The 20117-nt window shown below is 38.5% G+C and overlaps 1 protein-coding gene across 2 annotated transcripts in view; it reads right to left on the bottom strand.

The window, feature by feature from the left end:
- Positions 1 to 8264: 8264 nt before the first annotated feature.
- The window catches only part of DOK6 (docking protein 6), a 430409-nt gene continuing 418556 nt past the window's right edge, over positions 8265 to 20117 (bottom strand). For both annotated transcript variants that reach the window (XM_030868146.2, XM_060310052.1), the window contains exon 8: positions 8265 to 16075. In XM_030868146.2, the coding sequence (XP_030724006.1) occupies positions 15936 to 16075 (140 nt within the window). In that variant the 3' untranslated portion in view covers positions 8265 to 15935. The remainder of the gene's footprint in view (positions 16076 to 20117) is intronic.

The following is a 20117-nucleotide window of genomic DNA, read 5'->3' as shown; positions in this document are numbered from 1 at the left end:
CTCCTACATAACTTTTTTTCCTACCTAGAGTTAATATATTGTCTCTTTTTGTAGTTTACTATTTTTGTATTTACCATAAATTTATCTCAGACTCTTCACCAATGGTCTAAGGGATCTTTCCAGATCCTCTGACATGCAATAGATATTTAGTCAATCTCCTCCTCCTAAAAAATTACCCTAGAACATTGACTTGGGCTGATAAACAGTGATTCTTTCTGCATAGCTGTCATCCTGATGTCTCTCTTCATCCAGAAAAAAGCAAGAGAGGACAGTACATCCTGGAGTCAATTCGAGAAAAGTTCCCAGTATAAAAGGATACGAGGTGCCAGATTACAAGTATTTAAGCAGTACCCAGAAAACGGCACAATAAGAAGCCTGTTTTATTTGGGTTTGTGTCTGTAAAAGTTGAGGGTACTGGTTTTAAGCATTAGAAGCAGATGCTGACTATGTTATAGAAAAAACAGTTAATTTATTTGAGTGATATGGGTGGCTCATAGCAGTTCCAGGACACTGATGGAACAAGTTTAGAAAACAGAGAAAAAGTGGCAACTCCAGTGGTCCACAAGCAGGAAACCACTTTGAGCTCTGATAACTTTCTTTCTTCACTCTTCAAAATTTAACCTCAGCTGATTTTATATTTTTCTGCTAGTTCATTCTTTTTTTTTTTTAACATCTTTATTGGAGTATAATTGCTTTACAATGGTGTGTTAGTTTCTGCTTTACAACAAAATGAATCAGTTAATTGTTAATTGTTTTGGGTTTGTTATTGTAGGTCCTTTCCTTCTCTTGTGTTTCTTGCCTAGATAAGTTCCTTTAGCATTTGTTGTAAAGCTGGTTTGGTGGTGCTGTACTACTTAGGTGTATTTTTAACTAAATATGTACAGGACCTGTATGCTTTGTATCCTATTAACTTGTTGTATTCGCTTGTTAGTTTCAGGGTTTTTTTTTGGTGGATTCTTTGGAGTTCTCTGCATAGACAACTATGTCTTCTGCAAATAAAGATAGTTTCATTTATTGCTTCCCAATCTTTATGCATTTTATTTCTTTTCCTTGTCTTATTGTGGCAGCTTGGACTTCTAGCAAAATGTTGAATAGGGGTGATAAGATAGTCCATTCCTGCCTTCTCTCACCATTAAGTATGATGTTAGCTGTGGGTGTTTTGTAGATGTTCTTTATCAAGTTGAGAACATTTTTCTCTGAATTTGCTGAGAGTTTTTAAAAAATCATGAATGCACGTGGTATTTTGTCAAATGCCTTTTCTGCTTCAATTGATATGATTATATTACTTTTCTTTGTTAGCCTGTTGATGTGGTAGATTACATTTCTGAATTTTGAATGTTGAACCAGTCTTGCATAACTGTAATAAATCCTAGCTGATAACAATAATTATTTTTAGACATTGTTGGATTTGTTTTGCTAATATTTTGTTGATTTTTTTTTATCTAAGTTTATGGGAGATATTTATCTTTTTTTTTTTGGCAATGTTTTATCTGGTTTGATATTAGGATAATTCTGACTTCATAGAATGAGTTAGACATGATTTCTCTGCTTCTGTTTTTTGGAAGAGTTGTAGAGAATTAATTGGTATTATTTTTTTCCATAAATGTTTGGTAGGATGGTACCTTCACTTTGGAAGTTTATTAATTTTTGATTCAATTTCTTTAATAGATGTAGCGCTATACAGTTCGTCTATTTTTCCTTGTGTGAGGTTTGGTAGTTTATGCCTTTCAAGGAATTGGCCCATTTTATCTGTTATCAAGTTGTTAGCATAGAGTTGTTCCCAATATTCCCTTATTACCCTTTAACATCCAATTGTTTCTTCAATTGGCTATCCATAATTATGATCCTTCTTTATTTATGATAGTGGTAATTTTTGTCTTCTCTCTTTTTTTCTTGACTACCTTTGCTTGACCTTACTAATTTTTTTTTTTATCTTTTCAAAGAATCAGATTTTGGTTTCATTGATTTTATTCTGTTATTTTCAATTTCATTGATTTCTGCTCTAATTTTTATTATTTTCTTTCTTCTGCTTGCTTTAGATTTATTTTGCTCTTCTTTCTCTAGTTACCTAAGGTGTAAGCTTTGATTATTGATTTTAGATTTCTCTTCCTTTCCATACTTGGCATTTAATGCTTTAAATATCACTGCATCCCACAAATTCTGGTAAGCTGTATTTTTATTTTTATCTAATTAAAATATTTTTGGATCTTTCTTGAGGCTTCTTTGACTCATGGGTTATTTTAAAATGCTTTTTAAACCTCTCTATATTTTTGGATTTCTCTACTATATTTGTCTTACAGAGTTCTAATTTAATTTTGTTGTAGTCTGAAAACATTATTTGTATGATTTCTATTCTTTTAAATGTATTAAGGTGTGTTTTATGGCCCAGAATATGGTCTACCTCGGAGAATATTTCATGTGAGCTTGAGAAGAGTGTGCATTCTGCTGCTGGTTGTAATATCCTACAAATGTTCAGTAGATCAAACTGACTGACAGTGCTGTTCAGGTCACCCTTATTCTTTCTGATTTCCTCCCTGCTTGTTCTATCACATGCTGGTAGAGACATGCTGCAGTCTCCAGGTACAGTTATGGATTTTACTGTGTCACCTTGCAGTTTTATCAGCTTTTGCCTCGTGTATTTTGGTATTCTATTATTAGGAACATACACTTTTAGGACTGTCAGTGTTTCTTGGAGAATTGACCACTTTGTCACATGTAATGCCCTTTTTATCCCTGATAACATTCCTTGTCCTGAAGTCTGCTTTGTCTAAAATTAAACAGGTGCTCCAGCTTTCTTTTGAATTGTGTTAGCGTGTCCTATATATCTCCAGCTATGGGCTTGGACCATGGCAGACATTGGATTGGCCCCCAGGAGTCCTCACTGTGGCCCAGAATGCTCTGGAAGTGTACACACTCTCGGCCCACACATGTGCAGTACATACCCCCGCCCTGGCTTTGGTCAGTCCTGCCCCTGTGTGTCCTTTGGCCCAGAGCCTGGTCCCCACAGCTGGCTGTGCCTTTGGGGTGAGACTTCAGCACACTGTGATTCTGACTGAGGGTTGGGAGGCCTTGACAATGATTGGGGTTTGCTTGAAAGATGGCATGGACCAGACTGCATACTGACAAGTCTGGAATAAGGGCCTCTGGCAACTGGGGCGCCCAGGTGTTTCCCATCCAAGGACTCTCCATCCTCTCCCCCACCCCAGGAGCTCCTGAGATCAGAAGACATCGGGCTCGTTCTGGAATGAATGCTCCTGGCAGCATCTTGGGCATTTTCTGCTGTCCTCTTAGCTGCTCCTGACACTGAGCACATCCCAGCCAATTCTCTGCCTGAGCCTCTACCTGGACCTGCACTTTACTCCCCACCCGTACACAGCCACATTCACAAAGTGCATCCTGAGAGCTTCGCATGTGCCCCCTTCCCTTCCTGGGAGACTTCACAAAGAGCAAAAAAGAAAAAAGTGTACCAAGTACTCCTAGGTGCTCCTCAGAGAGATTTTCCCTCTTGAGCTCTTTTGTCTGCAGTCTGCTGTGATTATACTGGACCCCTACTGGTGTGATGGCAAGTGGCGGGGGAGGAGGGTGTTCTACTACTGTATGATTCAGTCTCAGCCTATGACTTTGTTAAGTTCACAGATGTTTCCCTGGCGGAATTGCTTTCCCTCTTGCCCTCTACCCCAATCCCTGGCTGCAGAGTTTCCAGTCTACTTCCATGACAGCCTGGCCACTGTTAACTATGTTATTATGATTATGATTTTTATTTTTCTTTCTCAGGTGAGACAGGAAGGCTGCAGGAGCTGGGACTAGGTTTGAGAACTGTGCTCTGACAAAGTCCTTTCCTCTGGAGTGTAGGTCTTTGTTACTGAGAAGGCTCTTGGCTTATTTCACAGTAGTGATGCTGCCCCTTCCCTGGCCAGGTCCATGAGGGAATATTTCTTGAATCCTCATGGTGAGACTCTGGTGGCTTTCGGGGTCCCTCTTAGACTATGGTTTCCATGAGTTTCTCACGCTTAGTCCACAGTTATGTTCAGCAATTCATCCAGCTCACCATTTAGGTGTTCCTATTAGTTGATGGCCTCAGAGCTTCTGCTCCAGGTGAGGAGATATTGGTTGCGGTAGCTGTCTGGATGTGTCTGTCTCTGCAGATTTTGCAGTGGAGGTCTGCCTTGTGACCTCAGTTCTCTGATAGATCCAAGGAAAGTCACTGAATTTTAGTCTGTTCAGTTTTTTCTTGTTGTAATCATGGCCACTGCCAAGCTCTTTCTATGTTGGCATTAAACCTGGAAGTCCTTCCCCACATACTTGTAGTATATGTATTTTCTACTGTCTTGGTTTCTGGCCTGTTTCTTTGTCCTGATTTTGTGACGCTTCACTAGGGTGGCCTGACATTGGATTCTGACCCATCTGACTCTCTCTGTTCCATACTTATTTTTGTCCCACTTTCACGGGCCACCGATCCACGTGACAAAATACTTACTGTCTATGAAAATTGAGCACAAATAAAATATAGAATACAATCTGAAGATTCGTATGAGGTCATATGATCATACTCAGTTTCCCTGACTGTTCAGGTCAACATCAGACCTTATCAAATTTTTAGTCCAAAAAGAAGCAAAAGGTAGTAAAGAGACATACCATCTCAAGCCACGAGAAGAAAATAATGTGTCAAGTCTACACAGTCAGCACAAACTAAGTCAGAGGAACTGTCAGTTACACCCATCCATCCCAGAATACAGTCTGAGGCACCAGACTTCATGACTTTTTTTGGATGATGCTAAAATGGAATAAATGCAAGTCAAAGGAAAGTGTTTCCCTGGCTACATGTATTCAGTATATATTTTAAAGATTAGTTGCACAGGAGGTAAATGAGAATCAGAAGAATGCATGGGTAAGAGGAAACAAGGCACTAACAGCATGATCAGGGTGTATATATACATACGAATGTTAGGCTTCAGTGGAAGAAAACACAATGCAAAGCAAGATAAACAAAACAGAATGGCAACTTGAGAAAGGAGGTCCACACATCCTGAGGGCCCGTTACACAGTGCTAGTTATATGCTTTCATAAATGTGTGAAAGAGTCACTTTAACATGAACAATGGATCCAAGTCAGAGTAGCCCTATAGCTTCTTCACTCCATATGTCCATAAACCAGAACATTGCAAAGCTTTTCTGAATAGATCATTGAACAATTTCTTCTAAAACTCTAAACTCTTTCTCTTTACATGTTAATAGAAGCAGTGTTGAAGTTGAACATTTCTATTAAGTTAGACTAAGAAACAATCCATTACTGCCCAAGACCTGTTACCATCACTTCCAGATTAGGGAACATCGTTAATAATAATCACCAGTTATTATTGTAAGAATCCCATGTCATTTAAACTTCAAGAAAAGATGGTGTCTAGACAGGAACCAAAAAAGACAGAGATGATCTCTTTTACTCGAGTTCTCAGCAGTGACCTGAATTATTTGAGAGCTCATAATGTTCTGATACATTAAAAATAATGCCCCAAACTCTACAACACACAGTTAAGTATAGCATAAAAATGTTATTGTTTAAAATGTCAAACATCATGATATAACATCTCTTTTGGGGAATAGTGCCTCTTGGATATGTATACATTTTACATCTCTGTTGAAGAGTTGGAAAGGACAAATGTCACACGAAGGATGGAATAATTACATTTTGTTCATGTATGTAGTGAATAGTTTGTACTATATGCAATGTTGATTTTACCTGAGATATCCAATATCACCCCCAATCAGTCTAAGTTGTGCACAATATTAAAAGTAGCTGTGGACAATCTTTCCTATATAATACCTAGTCATCCCACTTACAATTTCTAAATTTATGATGATTCATTTTAGTTACATTTCTTAGCTCTCTCAATGGTCCATGCAATTTAGGATTTAGAATGCCAGCTTCTCTCAGTATTGAGAAAGAGGGCCAGGTGGTGGGGAAGGAGGGTGGGGGGTGCGGAGCTGAGCAGAACGTTCACAGTATATCCTTTGCGGCATTTTTACTTTAGATTATTTTGCTGACAGTGAGGTGGCTGTAGTTAGAGTGAGTGAAATGGATTAGTTCTGCTAATGGCTTTAATATTTATTGTTTTGGACATCAAGCTCTGTCTATTTAGGTCTCTGAAATAGAATTACATTTGTTAAAAAACTATAAACTTCAGAAACAGCAGGCTACCTAAAACATGTTTTAATGGATATTGGAACAAGAAAGGAGTTTATTAAGTCAAGCAACATTGGCTGAACAGCGCTAGACTGGATATACCTACTTCATGACTTGAAATGCATACTTTTCCTTAAATGGTGAGTTCCTTAAAGGAGAATCTAAGTCTTACTCACTTTTGAATTCCCAGCTCTTAGAAGATTCAATTAATGTTTTTTAAATTGAATTTTGAAAGAGTATTTTTTTTCTCTCAGCTACCTTATAATCAAAGTTTGCAAATATTCAGAAGAGTATAAGAGATGTAGAACAGGTTTCTGTAATTCACACATACATAGACAGTGATGGCGAGTCCATATTCGTCTTATGTACACGTTTGTGTCGAGAGGAATAGGGAATTTTAGAAAAACGGGTTTAACAAAATTTATACAATAGAAATAGCAAGAGGTAATTTTGGAGTTATGTTAGACTATGCTGCCTAATAATTTCCTGTGATTAAAAAAAGTGAGGCCTAGCTATTCAGAGAGAGAGAGAGAGAAAAAGTGAGGGATTGAGAAAGAAGAAGAAGGAGGAGGAGGGGAAGGGGTGGGAAGGGGGGAAGGAGGAAGAGAGAAATGCAGAGACAGCTTCGAGAAAGGGATTTAGGAAGCTGACGAGGCTGGTCTCTCTTCCCTCCCTCACTCCTTTATTTTTGCCATCTCAGGTCTTCTGTGGAAAGCCACACAGCCTTTTGCCATCAGAGTGCCCGCCTGGCACTGCTGTGTATCCAAAGTAATTAAAAGGAGGCCAGAACAAGGGCCAAGAGATACCGGGTGCCCTCTACTCGTGTCTTGTCAATATCAAGCATTCAGTAAGTATTCAGCCACTGACTAGCCTTTGAGATCATATACATCAGCAGCCCGGTTTCCTAAAACACCTAGATACTAGGATAGTTCATGTTTCCATGAATATTTAGGTACTGTATCCAGTTCTTGCTCAAACATTGATTTAAAATTTTACCATATGGATATCAAAATTAGGTATATTTGCCTACTATTTTTCTTGAATAACTTAGAAATAAAGATAGCAGTTTTGCCATTTTGGGGACTTATTTGATTTTGCTTTTCTTTGTATATTACAAAAATAGCATAGTAATTGCTATTGGGCCGTGCCCTCTGACATGCATTTATTAAATATCTTCTCTTATGTCAGCTCTAAACTTACACAAACCTTGCACTTTTCATAAAGACCCTTTGCCCGGTAAATATAATCCCCATGATTTTAATAGTGATAGAAAGGAAAAGAAAAATCTATCAAGTTCACATCACCAATTTGTTATGAAATTAACACAAAAACGTCATATCCAGAATAAGCTGTATTTCATTCAGCAGTTAGAAAGAATGAGTGTTTGCATCATCATTGCCACTCCCTAAGTATTTTCCAACCTTCTACCTTCTGCACAGAATTGAAAGCACTCATACATTTTTCATTGCTTTCTTCAAATTCATGACCTTGTCCAGACCTGGTTGGAGCAGGACATTTTAGCACTAGGACTGACCGCTTGACCCTCACCCGTTTTGATTTCTCTGATATTATGGAAGCCTCACCCTTTCTTTAAAGACATGACTCTCTAAAAGGAAAAATACTCCCAACTAATTTGGTAAAGTAATAAGATATATCCAGCTAATATTTAAAGATTAAGTTTCAAGAACAGATTCTGTGGTCTAAATCCAAGTGACAAAGGTTCTATATCATGGGATGGAAAATAATAAAGAAGCTACTGGTGTCTGGTACAGTCATGACTACACACATTTCACTTTGGATATTAAACCTTTGTCTACCAAATGTTCATTTTTAATAATTTTCTTTTTTTTATTAAAGGGTGAGCATAGTTCCGGAGGAAAAACTTTTTTCTAGTTGTGTGACACTGAGAAAGCCACTTAAAAACTTTGGGTGTGACTTCACTAGAAAATGTGTTAACCACCAATGTCATTTTCAATATTAATATTCTATGATTCCACCAAACCAGAGTCAACCTAATAAAAATTATATTCTATTATCATAAGGAAAACACTGAAAATGCATAATAAATTCTCAGTAACCTTACATTTAATAAAGGGCCTTCTTTTACTTTATTTTAAAAATAGCAAGCCAATAAGTAAAGGAATAATTGACATTTTAAAGGTTAGCAGAATATGATTGCCAGAATTCTGTTTAATTATATAGTTACAATTCATCATTCAATAACAGAAATTAAGGAAATCATATAATATTACAGTGCCAACAATATTAAACAACCCTTGAGTAAAAAACCATCAAGTTAGATATTCAAAGTCTCAATCATGCAAAGTTGTCATGTAAAGTAGTAGTTTTGAACGGCTTTACCTTTTTTTAAGTGATGGGGGAAACTTACTCTTGCACAGTATAAATTTTCCTCCTGGTAGCAATATCATTTGTAAATTTCTTAGAATTATGAGTAAGACATTAATAAGTTTTATCTATTAAGGATTGAGATATAGAAACTATGAATTCAGAAAAAGGTAATTCTTGAACTATGCATTTCATGTATTTTACCAAGGGGGATAATCACACAGACAGATTTTAAAATAATTTAATTTCCTAATTTTATTATTGCCACATTATAATAATATTTTCTGTTCTGCCAGTAATTCACATTTAGTTTCCAGGGGCAGCTATTTCTTTGCATTCCCTTCCCAAAGGTGGCCCAATGAGTATTTAAGTCCAGACGTCCCCCAACTATTATTTATCTGGGATAGATTGTGATTAAAAATAAAGAATGTCAAATCACATATTTTCCAATAGAAGCAAGTTTGCAATGGGTATTTTATTTCTTAACAGGGGCCTAGCATCCAAAGTTATTTTTATCAAAGTACTCATAAACAATAAATTTAATCAATGACAATTGACATTTGTTTACAATGTACAGTATAAGACTTCACAAAGTATATATAAATTAATTTAAAAGAATTTATGGAAAGTAGACGTACAGCACATAATTTTAATATATTTTGAAGATTCATAGGGATAAGGATTTTACAAGATGGGATAATTCTATGTGGACCTAGGAAAAAGAGTATTACAGTGGAATATATAGTGTAGGTAAATAGTCAAAAGTGTGTGTGTGTGTGTGTGTGTGTGTGTTAGGGCTTGTGTGGAGAGAGTAACTGAGGCCCGTGCAGACCCTGGGAGGTCTCCTGTCATCTTCAGTAAAGGTGATTCTGGCTTTCATGTTCATTTATTGTCAAGGGGTAGACTGATCTGTTGCTGTGATTTATACATTGCTTACTATAACTAAAATTATAGTGTCTTATACTGGGAAAGAATCTTCTACTTCAGGTCATCACAAAAATTTGGAGTTCCATCTCCCCCAACTCCACCCACTTATATATATATTTTCTTTTAGATAAGAAAAAGCATTGTTCTTTGAATTATGCAATATATATGTAAATCTCAATTTTATTAATCAAATTATTTCATATTGACCTATATCATATCAATTTCTGATTCATACTTAATATCAAGATACTTCTGTCATTTTCTTCTTCATTTTCCCTGCCTTTCAGCCTCAAAGAGTTAACGATATTGAAACGCCATAAAAAGCCTCTCATAACTCATAATGTTTTCTTTGAGAGAAATCATGTGGTGACTTAAAAAAAATTATTTTTAAATCATCATCTCAATTTTGTTTTTCTCCTTAATTTGGGTTTTTAAATTTCTGATTCCTGAAAATAAGCGACTCTTACAAGGCTGTGGATCACTTGAGTGTTAAGATAACAATCAAATTCCAACATGAACACAACTACAGGGACAGTGTGGAGACCTTGCTCCATTTGACCCATGATTCTGTGTCTACAAAAAGGATTGATTTTATGTTCTCATTAAGTCTCAAATTGTCCTAAAATCAGGGAGCAGACTGAGGAAGTTACCTGCATCAACTACTAAACTTCCCAAAATAACTATTAGAAAATTTTAATCCACTCATTCTTCTTAAAACCAGAATATGGAATATGGACTAGGGTAGCAGACATAGAAGATGAGGTAAAATAAAAACTTATTAAGCTGAATTATTAGAAGGAAGTTGGTATATTTCAATTAAAAATGTATTTTTCCTCTCCTTTAAATCTTAACAAGACGTTAAAATCTTCAACTGGGAAAAATGTCCTAAAATCGCAAGTAAAATGTGTTTTTCATATTATTTAGTAATTTTAACTTATTTATCTAAAGTTCATTTAAATAATTTTCTACTGAAGTGTGTAAGAAAAAACTTGATGTGTAAGGTATTTTAATGTAAAAAATGCCATTTCCCAAATTTCGATTGAAAATGAAAGCTTTTTGAGTTCACATGGAAAAAAATGTAGCTTGGATATTATTATCTAAGTTGTGACAAATGCCATAGATAATTAAACGAAAGTGCTACAGAATGATAAAGATCCTCAAAATAATAATCACAATTATAATATGATGAACTAGCAGGAATACAAAACATAGACATCTACTTAATTTTTTTAAAGTTGTTCAACTATCGCTTCAGGATAAATAAATTTGAATTTCCAACAAAGAACTCGAAGACAGTGTAGGAGTAATAAAACTTATCCTAATCATTCATGACCTACAGCCAGTCTAATGAATTGCCTCATCAAGCCTTTCTATTGATATCGTGGTGATGAATCCAGGAAGAGTGAGGAACATCTAAAAAACTGGAAGAAACCCTTAAATGTACAAGGGCCTATTTATTTAGAGACCATGTGGTATTTCTCGCTCCCACCATGCCTAACTGGGAGATGACATGGAGTCAAGGAAACATTCTTGGATTAGAAGCCTGGAATGAGGCAAAACTATTCCTGACCATTTTCTTTGCCTTTGAATAAATTACAATACCCACGGGTTTTGGTTTTTTCCTGAGCAGAACATAAAGCGGAAATTTTCTTGTACGTGATTGCTTTCAGAGCTAGCTAGCATTCCATCTATTTAGAAAATGTGTCCAACATCTCATGATACTTCCCCGAGAGTCTATGAACTATCCCATGCCTCACCTAGTTGTAATAATTGTAGAAATGATACGACAAAGATTTACATTCTTGAGTAAAAATGGAAGCATTTGTGGTCGTTTCAGAGAAGAAAAGTGGGTGAATCTTTCGAATACATTGATAGAGAATTCACATGTGAGGCTGTTGACCTCTTATTTAGTCCCCAGCCAGTGTCACAGTGTCAACATCATGTTGAAACTCAGATGAGGTTGACCATACGAAACTGATGCTCGTGTCACTGAAGAGACATTTAACCATGGGTGTTTTGTGATGATACATTCTTTTGTGTGCAATAATTTTCACTAAACTGAAGGAAGCATACTTGATATGTGTTGTCTTTCTGTGGTAACTTCAAAACCTGATACAACCTATGTCTTCTTTCAATTGCATACTTAGTACGAGGTGAAACTAGTAAAGAAGGCCATGTCTGTGACATAGAACTGAGGTCAGAATATGAAGACAGCAGAGTCCCAGTGTAACACTGGACACTTCATTGGAGTTTTTGTAATTTTATCTAAACTGTTGCCCTAATGACTAGTTCCCTTCCTCTTGCTCTACCCCCTCCATGGGAAGTTGCACTCCATAAATTTCATAGGCTAGAAATTTATTTGTGTGGTGTATCACCTACTATAATTATTAACACAGGTCTAGTGGCAAAGTTCTATCTATTTTGAGAAGGCCAAGTTTCCGGGATTATAAAGTATAGTTAATGATTGATAAAGCAGTTTGAAATTGCAAGGTATTGACAGACATGATAGATTTGGAGAAAATGTATAATTTTCACTTTGAGCAGTTTTTAGTATAATGTTTGCTATAAAACACAAAGTGTTAAAGGCCTAAGCTCAGCCCCACTGAGTGTATACTGCCATTTATTGTGCTGTATGTATTGTAAAAATCAAATCTGGACTACAATGTTTTTACAAGAATATAATTTTCTTAGCTTGTTTTCACTGTAGCATTAATGGTCCATTTTGGTAAGTGGCTCAAATAATCAAGGGAGTAGTGTAATCATGCTTTTTTACAGAGTCTTCTGAGATATTGGCCAAAGAATGAGGGGCAGACATCAATTTTTATGATGTTTTTAATATCTACTATAAAGATACCACATGCAATAAATTGGATTTATAGAAACTACTAACAGTGTAAAGTTATTTATCAGTCCACTGCTTCTATACTGGACAGAAAGAATAAGTGGTTAACCATTTTATAGGTGATAAATTATTTTCAAACATAATTGCCCAATGAAGACAGAGGAAAATTGTACAAGATACAAGGACTAGTACTATAGTTACTACTTGTTGGAAAAGGTGAGGTTTACTTTTAATAAATACGTTTCACTTTATTTCACATGCTCTATCAAACCACATCTTCCTTAATATATAAGTAAATATATATTTCTTATTTCATTAAGTTCAAATTGTGGCAGTGACCAAAACCTATTGATTCATAAATATTTATTGCATAAACAAATTAGTTCTGAGTGCTAATCATCATCATTGTTTGATGACTAAGAGAAAGAAGTGTTTTCTTTTCCCTCCCACCAGAATAGTAAACCATTGGGTCAAAGTTATTTTGTACTTTTCTACATAAATATAATGTCACGTGTACAACAATTAATATTATCAGAACAAAAAATTGGGGACATAAAAAATAAACCCCTTCAGGTAATCTTTCCATGAAATGTGTACGTCTTCCAGGCTTTCTCTGCTCTCAGAAGATCCTTTATGACTTGTGTTGGGTTCCTTGACCACTGCTTTCTTCCAACCTGATATGGAAACTGTGACCATCATCGTCCGCCGGTCTAAATCTGGATGGAAAGCTGACTGGGTCAGTTTCAGAAGGAGCCGAAAGATGTCTTTGGTTCATAGCAGTCACTCCCTCACAATGAAAAAGTCACATGTATATTAAAGAAGAACACAATTTCTGAAGGGAGAAAAATGCTTGCAAAGCGTAGAGGCATCTTCAGTCAAAAACCTACAAGCTCGAGTGAGTTGGATACACGCCTATGACCACTCTACTTACTCCACTGGTGCTGGTTTTATGACCTTCCAGCAGACCAGTTCAGTAAGTTTTCATCTTTGGTTTTTGCAGAATATTTATCTGCTTGTCACTGATTACAGTGTGCATTGCCTTATGCCAAGTATATTAGGTTAATGTAAATTCTATCTGGTCATTTAGCAATTTTGACTTAGCTGCAATTTTAAGTATAGTTAGAGGAGTATGCTAGAATAAATCTCCAAAAATTTATCATGAAATCTTTTACAGCATTATTCTCATTGTGATGAGATTGGGTTAAGGACATGGGAAGGAAATTTCTCTCTGACTCTTTTTTATGACATTATTTTCTGAATGAACCGGCCCAAGGTTATGCCTGATCTTTGGGACCCCGTCAGTTACACTCACTGGTAATGATCACAAGCAAACAGTGTTCTGGAAACTACTTCATGCGGGAATCGTGTCTCCCACCAAACAGACACAAGAGCAGACTCGTCCAATTAGCAGAATCCGCCCCCGGACCCGCTGTCTGTGCTTCGGCACATTAATAAAGCTGAGACATATACCAGGACCCCTGAGGATCTGTCCCCCTAAGTTCCATGTAGAAACTTGTGGTCTGTAAGCAACAACTCGACCGAGTGAGCCACAAGAGGCTTGCTGTGAGCGTGGCACCACTGGGAGCTGTGCTCAAATGGTCTCAGCTGGGAGTTGCTCTGGTGTGTTTCACTAGCGGCATTTCAAAAGCAAATGCCATGTGCTAAAGTAATTCAGAGGTGTTCAACCCTGAAAGCTGGGATTTCAGGGAAGGCTGTATCGTCGTCGGGAACCAGTCGTCTGCTATTCTGCTGTGTCAGCAAAATTCACAGTGCAGAGCATTTGAGTAATTTTCTTTTTATCCCTGAAAGCTTAGGATAATTATTTTTCACAGCCACATTAACTCTTATGATTAGCATCTTGAGGGCATTTTCAGACTTATCTGATGTGTGGAAAATCTAGGCAGTTGATATAAGTGCAAATTTATCACGGAGGGACTGAATACCTCTTTTACCACTAGTAACTCTCCACAATGAATTGTGACTCTGCATTCAAGCTATGGACATGGATGAAAAAAAATCCTTATCACAGATCAGCAAAAAAGGTACCCTTTCAACAGACTAACTTTGAAAGCTTAAAAAAAATTTGATATTGAAAAAAAAAATCAGGTTTTCATCTTACATGACCTGGGCTCGCCGTTCTTTAAATCCACCTTCGGAGTATTTATGAGCTGACCGTCTTAGGCACGTGGCATCAGATAATTCGGGCAGAATGATTTTTATTTTTACTTGAGTAAACTCCAAAACTAAGGGCAAAAATATCTATGTTGACCCAAATTAGCCAAACTTCCCCAGTTCACGTGGAAATCACCACGTCCCTTTAAATCTAGTAGGTTTGTCATTAGTCTCAGGAATGAAAAAAACTTTTTTTGGGGGGGGTCTATTTTCTCTTATAATCCCAGCCAACCCATATCCAGTAAAAGGGAAGTAAAGCCCAGCCAATTCTGGTTACACAGTAAATTACAAGCCCCTGATGGCTCTCTGGGAACAGCATCTGTGACACATAAAATGATACCTACAGTCCTGTCCCTATTGTTGGTCTCCTGACAGCAAAATGTCTGATTTCAGTTAAAGTGTACTTTTATCTCTTTCTTAAACAGATTGTCATTTAGAGTGCTTCTTTTCCTTGAGGTTAAAGGAAAGCCAATCGAGGATCACACCCAATCTTCCCCACGTAGCTCAGAGGGGGCCAAAGGGAGAAACATCGTCACCAACAAGGGATTACTGAACAGAGAGACAGTGCAGTGACGTGACGTGCAGGACAGCCAGACTGGTTCCTTCGCTTCTGAAGTGGTCCCCCTTTTCACATCGTCACCTATGTTTCTCACAGGAGCAGACATGACTACATAAATACTTTACTAATAAGAAGCCTTTTTTTTTTTTACAGCACTATTTTAAAAATAGCTATTCAACTTAACAATCTTAATTTTAATGCACCAAATAACAGTTTTCAACAATTTAAGTGAGCATATGCTGTCACTCTCAGCACACATTGATATATACTTGTTATAGATGGATACAGCAATATCCATATCTATATTTGTCTACAGACACACACACACACACACAACACACACACACAGAATAGAGCTACAGGGCCCTGCTTAAGAGTGTGTTCTAAATTTCGTGGGCATGTTCCCTTGTCACTGGGCTTATTTATATGGAAAGTTGTGATGCCATTTGTAGAGCTTACTGGATTTGTCCCTGTCGAAACCCTCCAAGCCACAGAACTTGTGGTGGGTCACCTTTCTGTCTAAGGACAGACCTCTCCTCAGGTGGGACGACTGAGCCAGGAGGACAGGGGCAATGCCTTCACCCAGGTATAGTCCAGCGTGGGCGACTTCTCACCCTGCCCAGGCTTCTGCTACTGTCAGACTCAAAGGATTTTGTTTAAATGACTGTTCAGACGATTTGGATTCAATTTTTGTAAAACATAGACTCCCCTGCAAGAAACTCAATAAATAAAGGACTTAGCCACGGAATCAAGGAAGCAGAACTCCAGTTTTTAACCTTCCACTGGGAGCGGGGATAGACCCAACCCATTTCAATGTTCCCTGCAATTGGTCCTCCGCGAGGCAGAGGGCGTGATGGCCCCCAGGCAGGTCCGGAGACTGTCTCTCTGGTCTCAGCATCTCTCTGGGTGTCATTGGATGAGGCTGGAGCTGTAGCTGAAGCCGTAGCTGCTGGACCGGGACAAGGACGGCTGTGTCTCTTCGCTCTGCTCCGAGGCGTAGCTGGGAAACGTCTGTGCTCGTGACATCTTCGAGGACCCGAACCCGTGACCTGGAGAGAGAAAAAGGAAGGAGAGCTGTACCAAGAAACTGACTCCGAAAAGCACAAGGTGAGTAGGTAAAAATGGAGAAACGGCGCTTGGTTCCTTGGTGAGTTAAAAATGTATGCAGGGCTCGATAGTTTCCTTAGTGTGTCTTCTCAAAAATTCTGGATGCCAGAGAGCTAGGGATCTCAGACTTGTACTCTACTTCAACCTTTGGAACAAAAGCACAAAAAGCTTTTCCAAAAAAAAAAAAGCTGTTTTTCTGGAGAGCCTGTAAGCGCTTTCTTTTCTTTGAGACTCACTTTTCAGCGTACAGAAGCAAATGACATACTTATAAAAACCTTTTGAGCAGGCAGACTACACTTTATCCTAACCCGTCGCCATCAATTATCAGGAAGAATCTTTCACAATGATTGCGTTCCAGGCCCTGGCTTCACCTGGAGGGTTTGTGAGTAACTGAGCCCACTTCATGATATGGTTAACCCAAACGATAAACCTTCATGGTTACTAAAATAGCCTCAAAGTTAAGTCTTATAGGAAATTTATTTTTGTGATTTTATAGTTCAGATGCACCCCTGCGACGAGAAATTTGTTTAATGCAAAATCCAGAAATGATTACTGGAAAACTAGCAGAATGCTAACAACGTAGGGAGAAAGGATGCCTTCTAGGGCTTCAGGTGAACTTCCCAGGGGTCTCCCCATCCTTCTTAATCAGTCAGTAATTGTTCTTCACACGTGAGAATGATTATCTAATGGATGAGCTCAGTGGGGAGAGAAGAAAAAATAGATACGGTGTGCTCTGCCCTCTCAGAGCTATTTCACTCAAAGCAAGAGACTATTGAGTTTGGTTTATATTTTTTCTCGTCTCTGTGGTGAGGAATCCAGGGAAGATGATTAACACAGAAACATCAAACATCTCCTCAGGCTCCTCAGGTGGGGCTGGCGTTCGCAAGGTCATGCACTAAGCCACTTTTCATCGTCAGGTGTGTTTGGTGACTCGGAATCTATCCGGGTCGAGTCTGAAGCTTGGGATCCAGGGAGGAAATGCAAATGCATTGGGCAATAAAAAGGTAATTAAAGTGGTAGAACCTCAGTGTTAAAAAGTCGTGAGAGCAAACTCTTGCTTTCGAGATAAAAATCATGTTAGTTTCACTGTTGGCCTGGTTCTTTCATTAAGACTCAGCGGGAGGTCAGGGAGGAGCGGCCGTTTCCTACTGAGGCCGTGCTGTCTGCCCCTGTGCTTGGGAGGAGAGGCCTGGGCGTCTCCTACTGAGGCCGTCCCAGTCTGCTCCTGCGCTTCTGCCACCCAGCCTCCTGCTTCTGAGTTTCCAGACCTTTCTGCTCCCTTCCCTCCCTCTCCCAGGGTCCAGAAACCCCATTTCCTTTCTGTGCTCCTTCAGGCCTGAGGGGGGCAGGGCTGCCTTGCCGTTGCCATCTCTCACATCTCCTTACTGATTCAGTAATTGGACCGACAGCTGATTCAAAGGTCCAGCTGAATTCCATCATCAAACTCTCATAAAATCTCAGCTAAGTGTGTCTTCTCTTTGCTGTAGGACCCTGAGGAGGCAATGAGGAAGACGAACCTGGGGGTAGGCAGGAGGGTTCGGCCGTTAGAGGCGAGATCAGCTTGGGGACTTAGGAGTTAGAGCTCTGGGCACACGTGCTGCCCCTGTGGCTAACTCGTTGTAACTGATCTTGAGAGACTTACTTGGTCTCTGGGTTTCGCAGTTTCCTTATCTGCACATTCTGGATGACAATGATGGTATAATATGGTGCTTTTGAGTATTAAATCAATGTGTATCCATTAAATTCATACATGTTAAATGCATCCCCACAGCAAGAGACAGATGCCATGAGGGACTCTCTCCAGCACGGCCATCCATAGGGGGCAGTCCATGAAGGCTTCCCTAAGGAGGTGGCCTTTTGACATGATGCTTATGTGACAGGGTTGTGATACACTAATCCGATATGGGGAACATCACTTCAAATTTTAACAGTTTGCCTCCTTATCTCACCATTGACTTGCTGGATGATAGTTCAGTTCCCGTAAGAGGAGAGACTGGCGTTCATGAGCACAAACCAGTTGGAAATACTAATATTAAGACCATGTTCCTGGCCTGGGTTTTATCCTGTCATTTTAAAAAATGTTAGAAATATCTGAAAGAGAGCAATGCGAGAGCACACCTTTCATTCACATTACTTGTGGTCTAAAGGCTAAGGTTTGAGTCGTGAATATAGAAGAGTCCTTGCCTTTGCACACAGAATCTAGAATCTTGGGGGTAAAACTTCAATCATGCAACTAAAATTTGCCAAGCATCTACTAAAATAGTTCAGGACTCCACAGGGAAGACAAAGTAATAGAAGCCTTGGTTCCTGAGTTTCCAGAGTTCACAGGCTGCTTTGGGAATGATCATCAGACAAGGATAGATAACAGTAAACATCAAACGAAGGGTCCACACAGCCAGTGCTGTATGGGATCAGAGCAGGACGCCAGCGGAGCTTAGAAGAGCTGGTTACGGAGCTGTACACTTCAGTTCAACAATCACCAGAGACCTCTGCTCCACGGAGTGTGTAGACACCACCACCAAAGACTCTGAAATTGCTGAGTCCAAAATCCAGCTCTACCGTCCCTTTCTGAGCCTCATTTTTTTGCATGGAAAGAACATACTTTCCTAAGGTATTTTGAGGGTTAAACAAAACAACATACAGGAAGACACCTGGCATGGTAGGTACCTAATAAATGTTAGTTTTTATCCCTTCTCTCTATGCTGAATGTGTCCACACTCTTGTCCGTTTTCTTGTTCAATGTCTATACTCTGTGTACCCTCGCAGTACGCTGTTCTCACTGTGACAGGTTTGGAATATTATTTTCCTTCAAGGTCATCTTGAAGATTTCTTCATCTCCTCTACAAACAATTTCTAGTCTAATTGGAGATTAAATGATGTTTTTTCTTACCTCAACCATTTCTTTACAGACAGTTCACAAATGATGCTGTTTCTGCTTATCACAAAAATAACATACCTCGATCAGAGCTGAACATATGAAGGCTTAATAAGTGCTGTTTGATTTTGGCAACAATGAGTATGAGAACAAAAGAGAGAAGTAATTAATCATTTTCTCAACATTTATTTGAATTGTGCCCTTAGGCACCGTTGCTGAAAACAAAACAAAACAAATCAACTTTGTGGCTTAAATTAAAAACTCGCTGGACTAGACCTGTTCATTCCACTCAACAGAGACCCTATTTAAATCCTTCCTAAACTTTCCCCTCCGGACCATCCCCTGAAAGACAGACTCTGGGCATCTGGGGAATGCTGCAATTTAAAAGTAACAAATTTGTTCATAGCCATCAGTCTATCTTAAACGTCCTTTTGAATTTTCATTTCTACTCCATTGTATATTCATGTCTGTTTTAATAGAAAATAATATTTTCTACCCATATATTCAGGTAACATTGACAATCTGGGAGAGAAACATATCATATTTACCTGGTGGTTTGAAGTATACTCTGAAATGACACTTCATACCGTCCCCTACCCCCTTCCCTCCATGGCAAGTATATGAGCCCCAGATGGAGAAACATGGGTCCACTCCAAAAGGAAGGACATATATTGGATACAGAGGCATTTAAGACATTTGTTTATTCTAACAAAATTACATAACTTCTCCTGGAAACTGAAGAGTACCACGTGACAAGAAAGGTGAAGTGACTCTAGCCATAGAAGGAAAACTTCCTGCCGCATCATGAAAGATTCAAACCGGGAATAAACTAGATGGAACACAATGCAGTAGAAAATAACTACCAAGTCGGAATGCAGGACTAGAGATTCACATCACACCTCGGAGAAAAAGTGAGGAATGGCAGGCTCTTGTAGGTATCTTCTCTTTCCTGAGGGATAAAGCAGTACTTTGCTGCCTGGTACAGTTACCACTGCTCATCCTCTTTCTGCCAGCTTCTAGTTTTCCATACTTACTAACACCAATTTTATTCTTTACATAAAATATAAAGGAAATTGTTTTGGAAGGAAGTCAGAAGATTCCCAAAGCAT

Source organism: Globicephala melas, chromosome 13 (assembly GCF_963455315.2).
Source record: "Globicephala melas chromosome 13, mGloMel1.2, whole genome shotgun sequence".
NCBI lineage: Eukaryota > Metazoa > Chordata > Mammalia > Artiodactyla > Delphinidae > Globicephala > Globicephala melas.
This window is presented reverse-complemented; position numbering and strand designations above follow the sequence as displayed.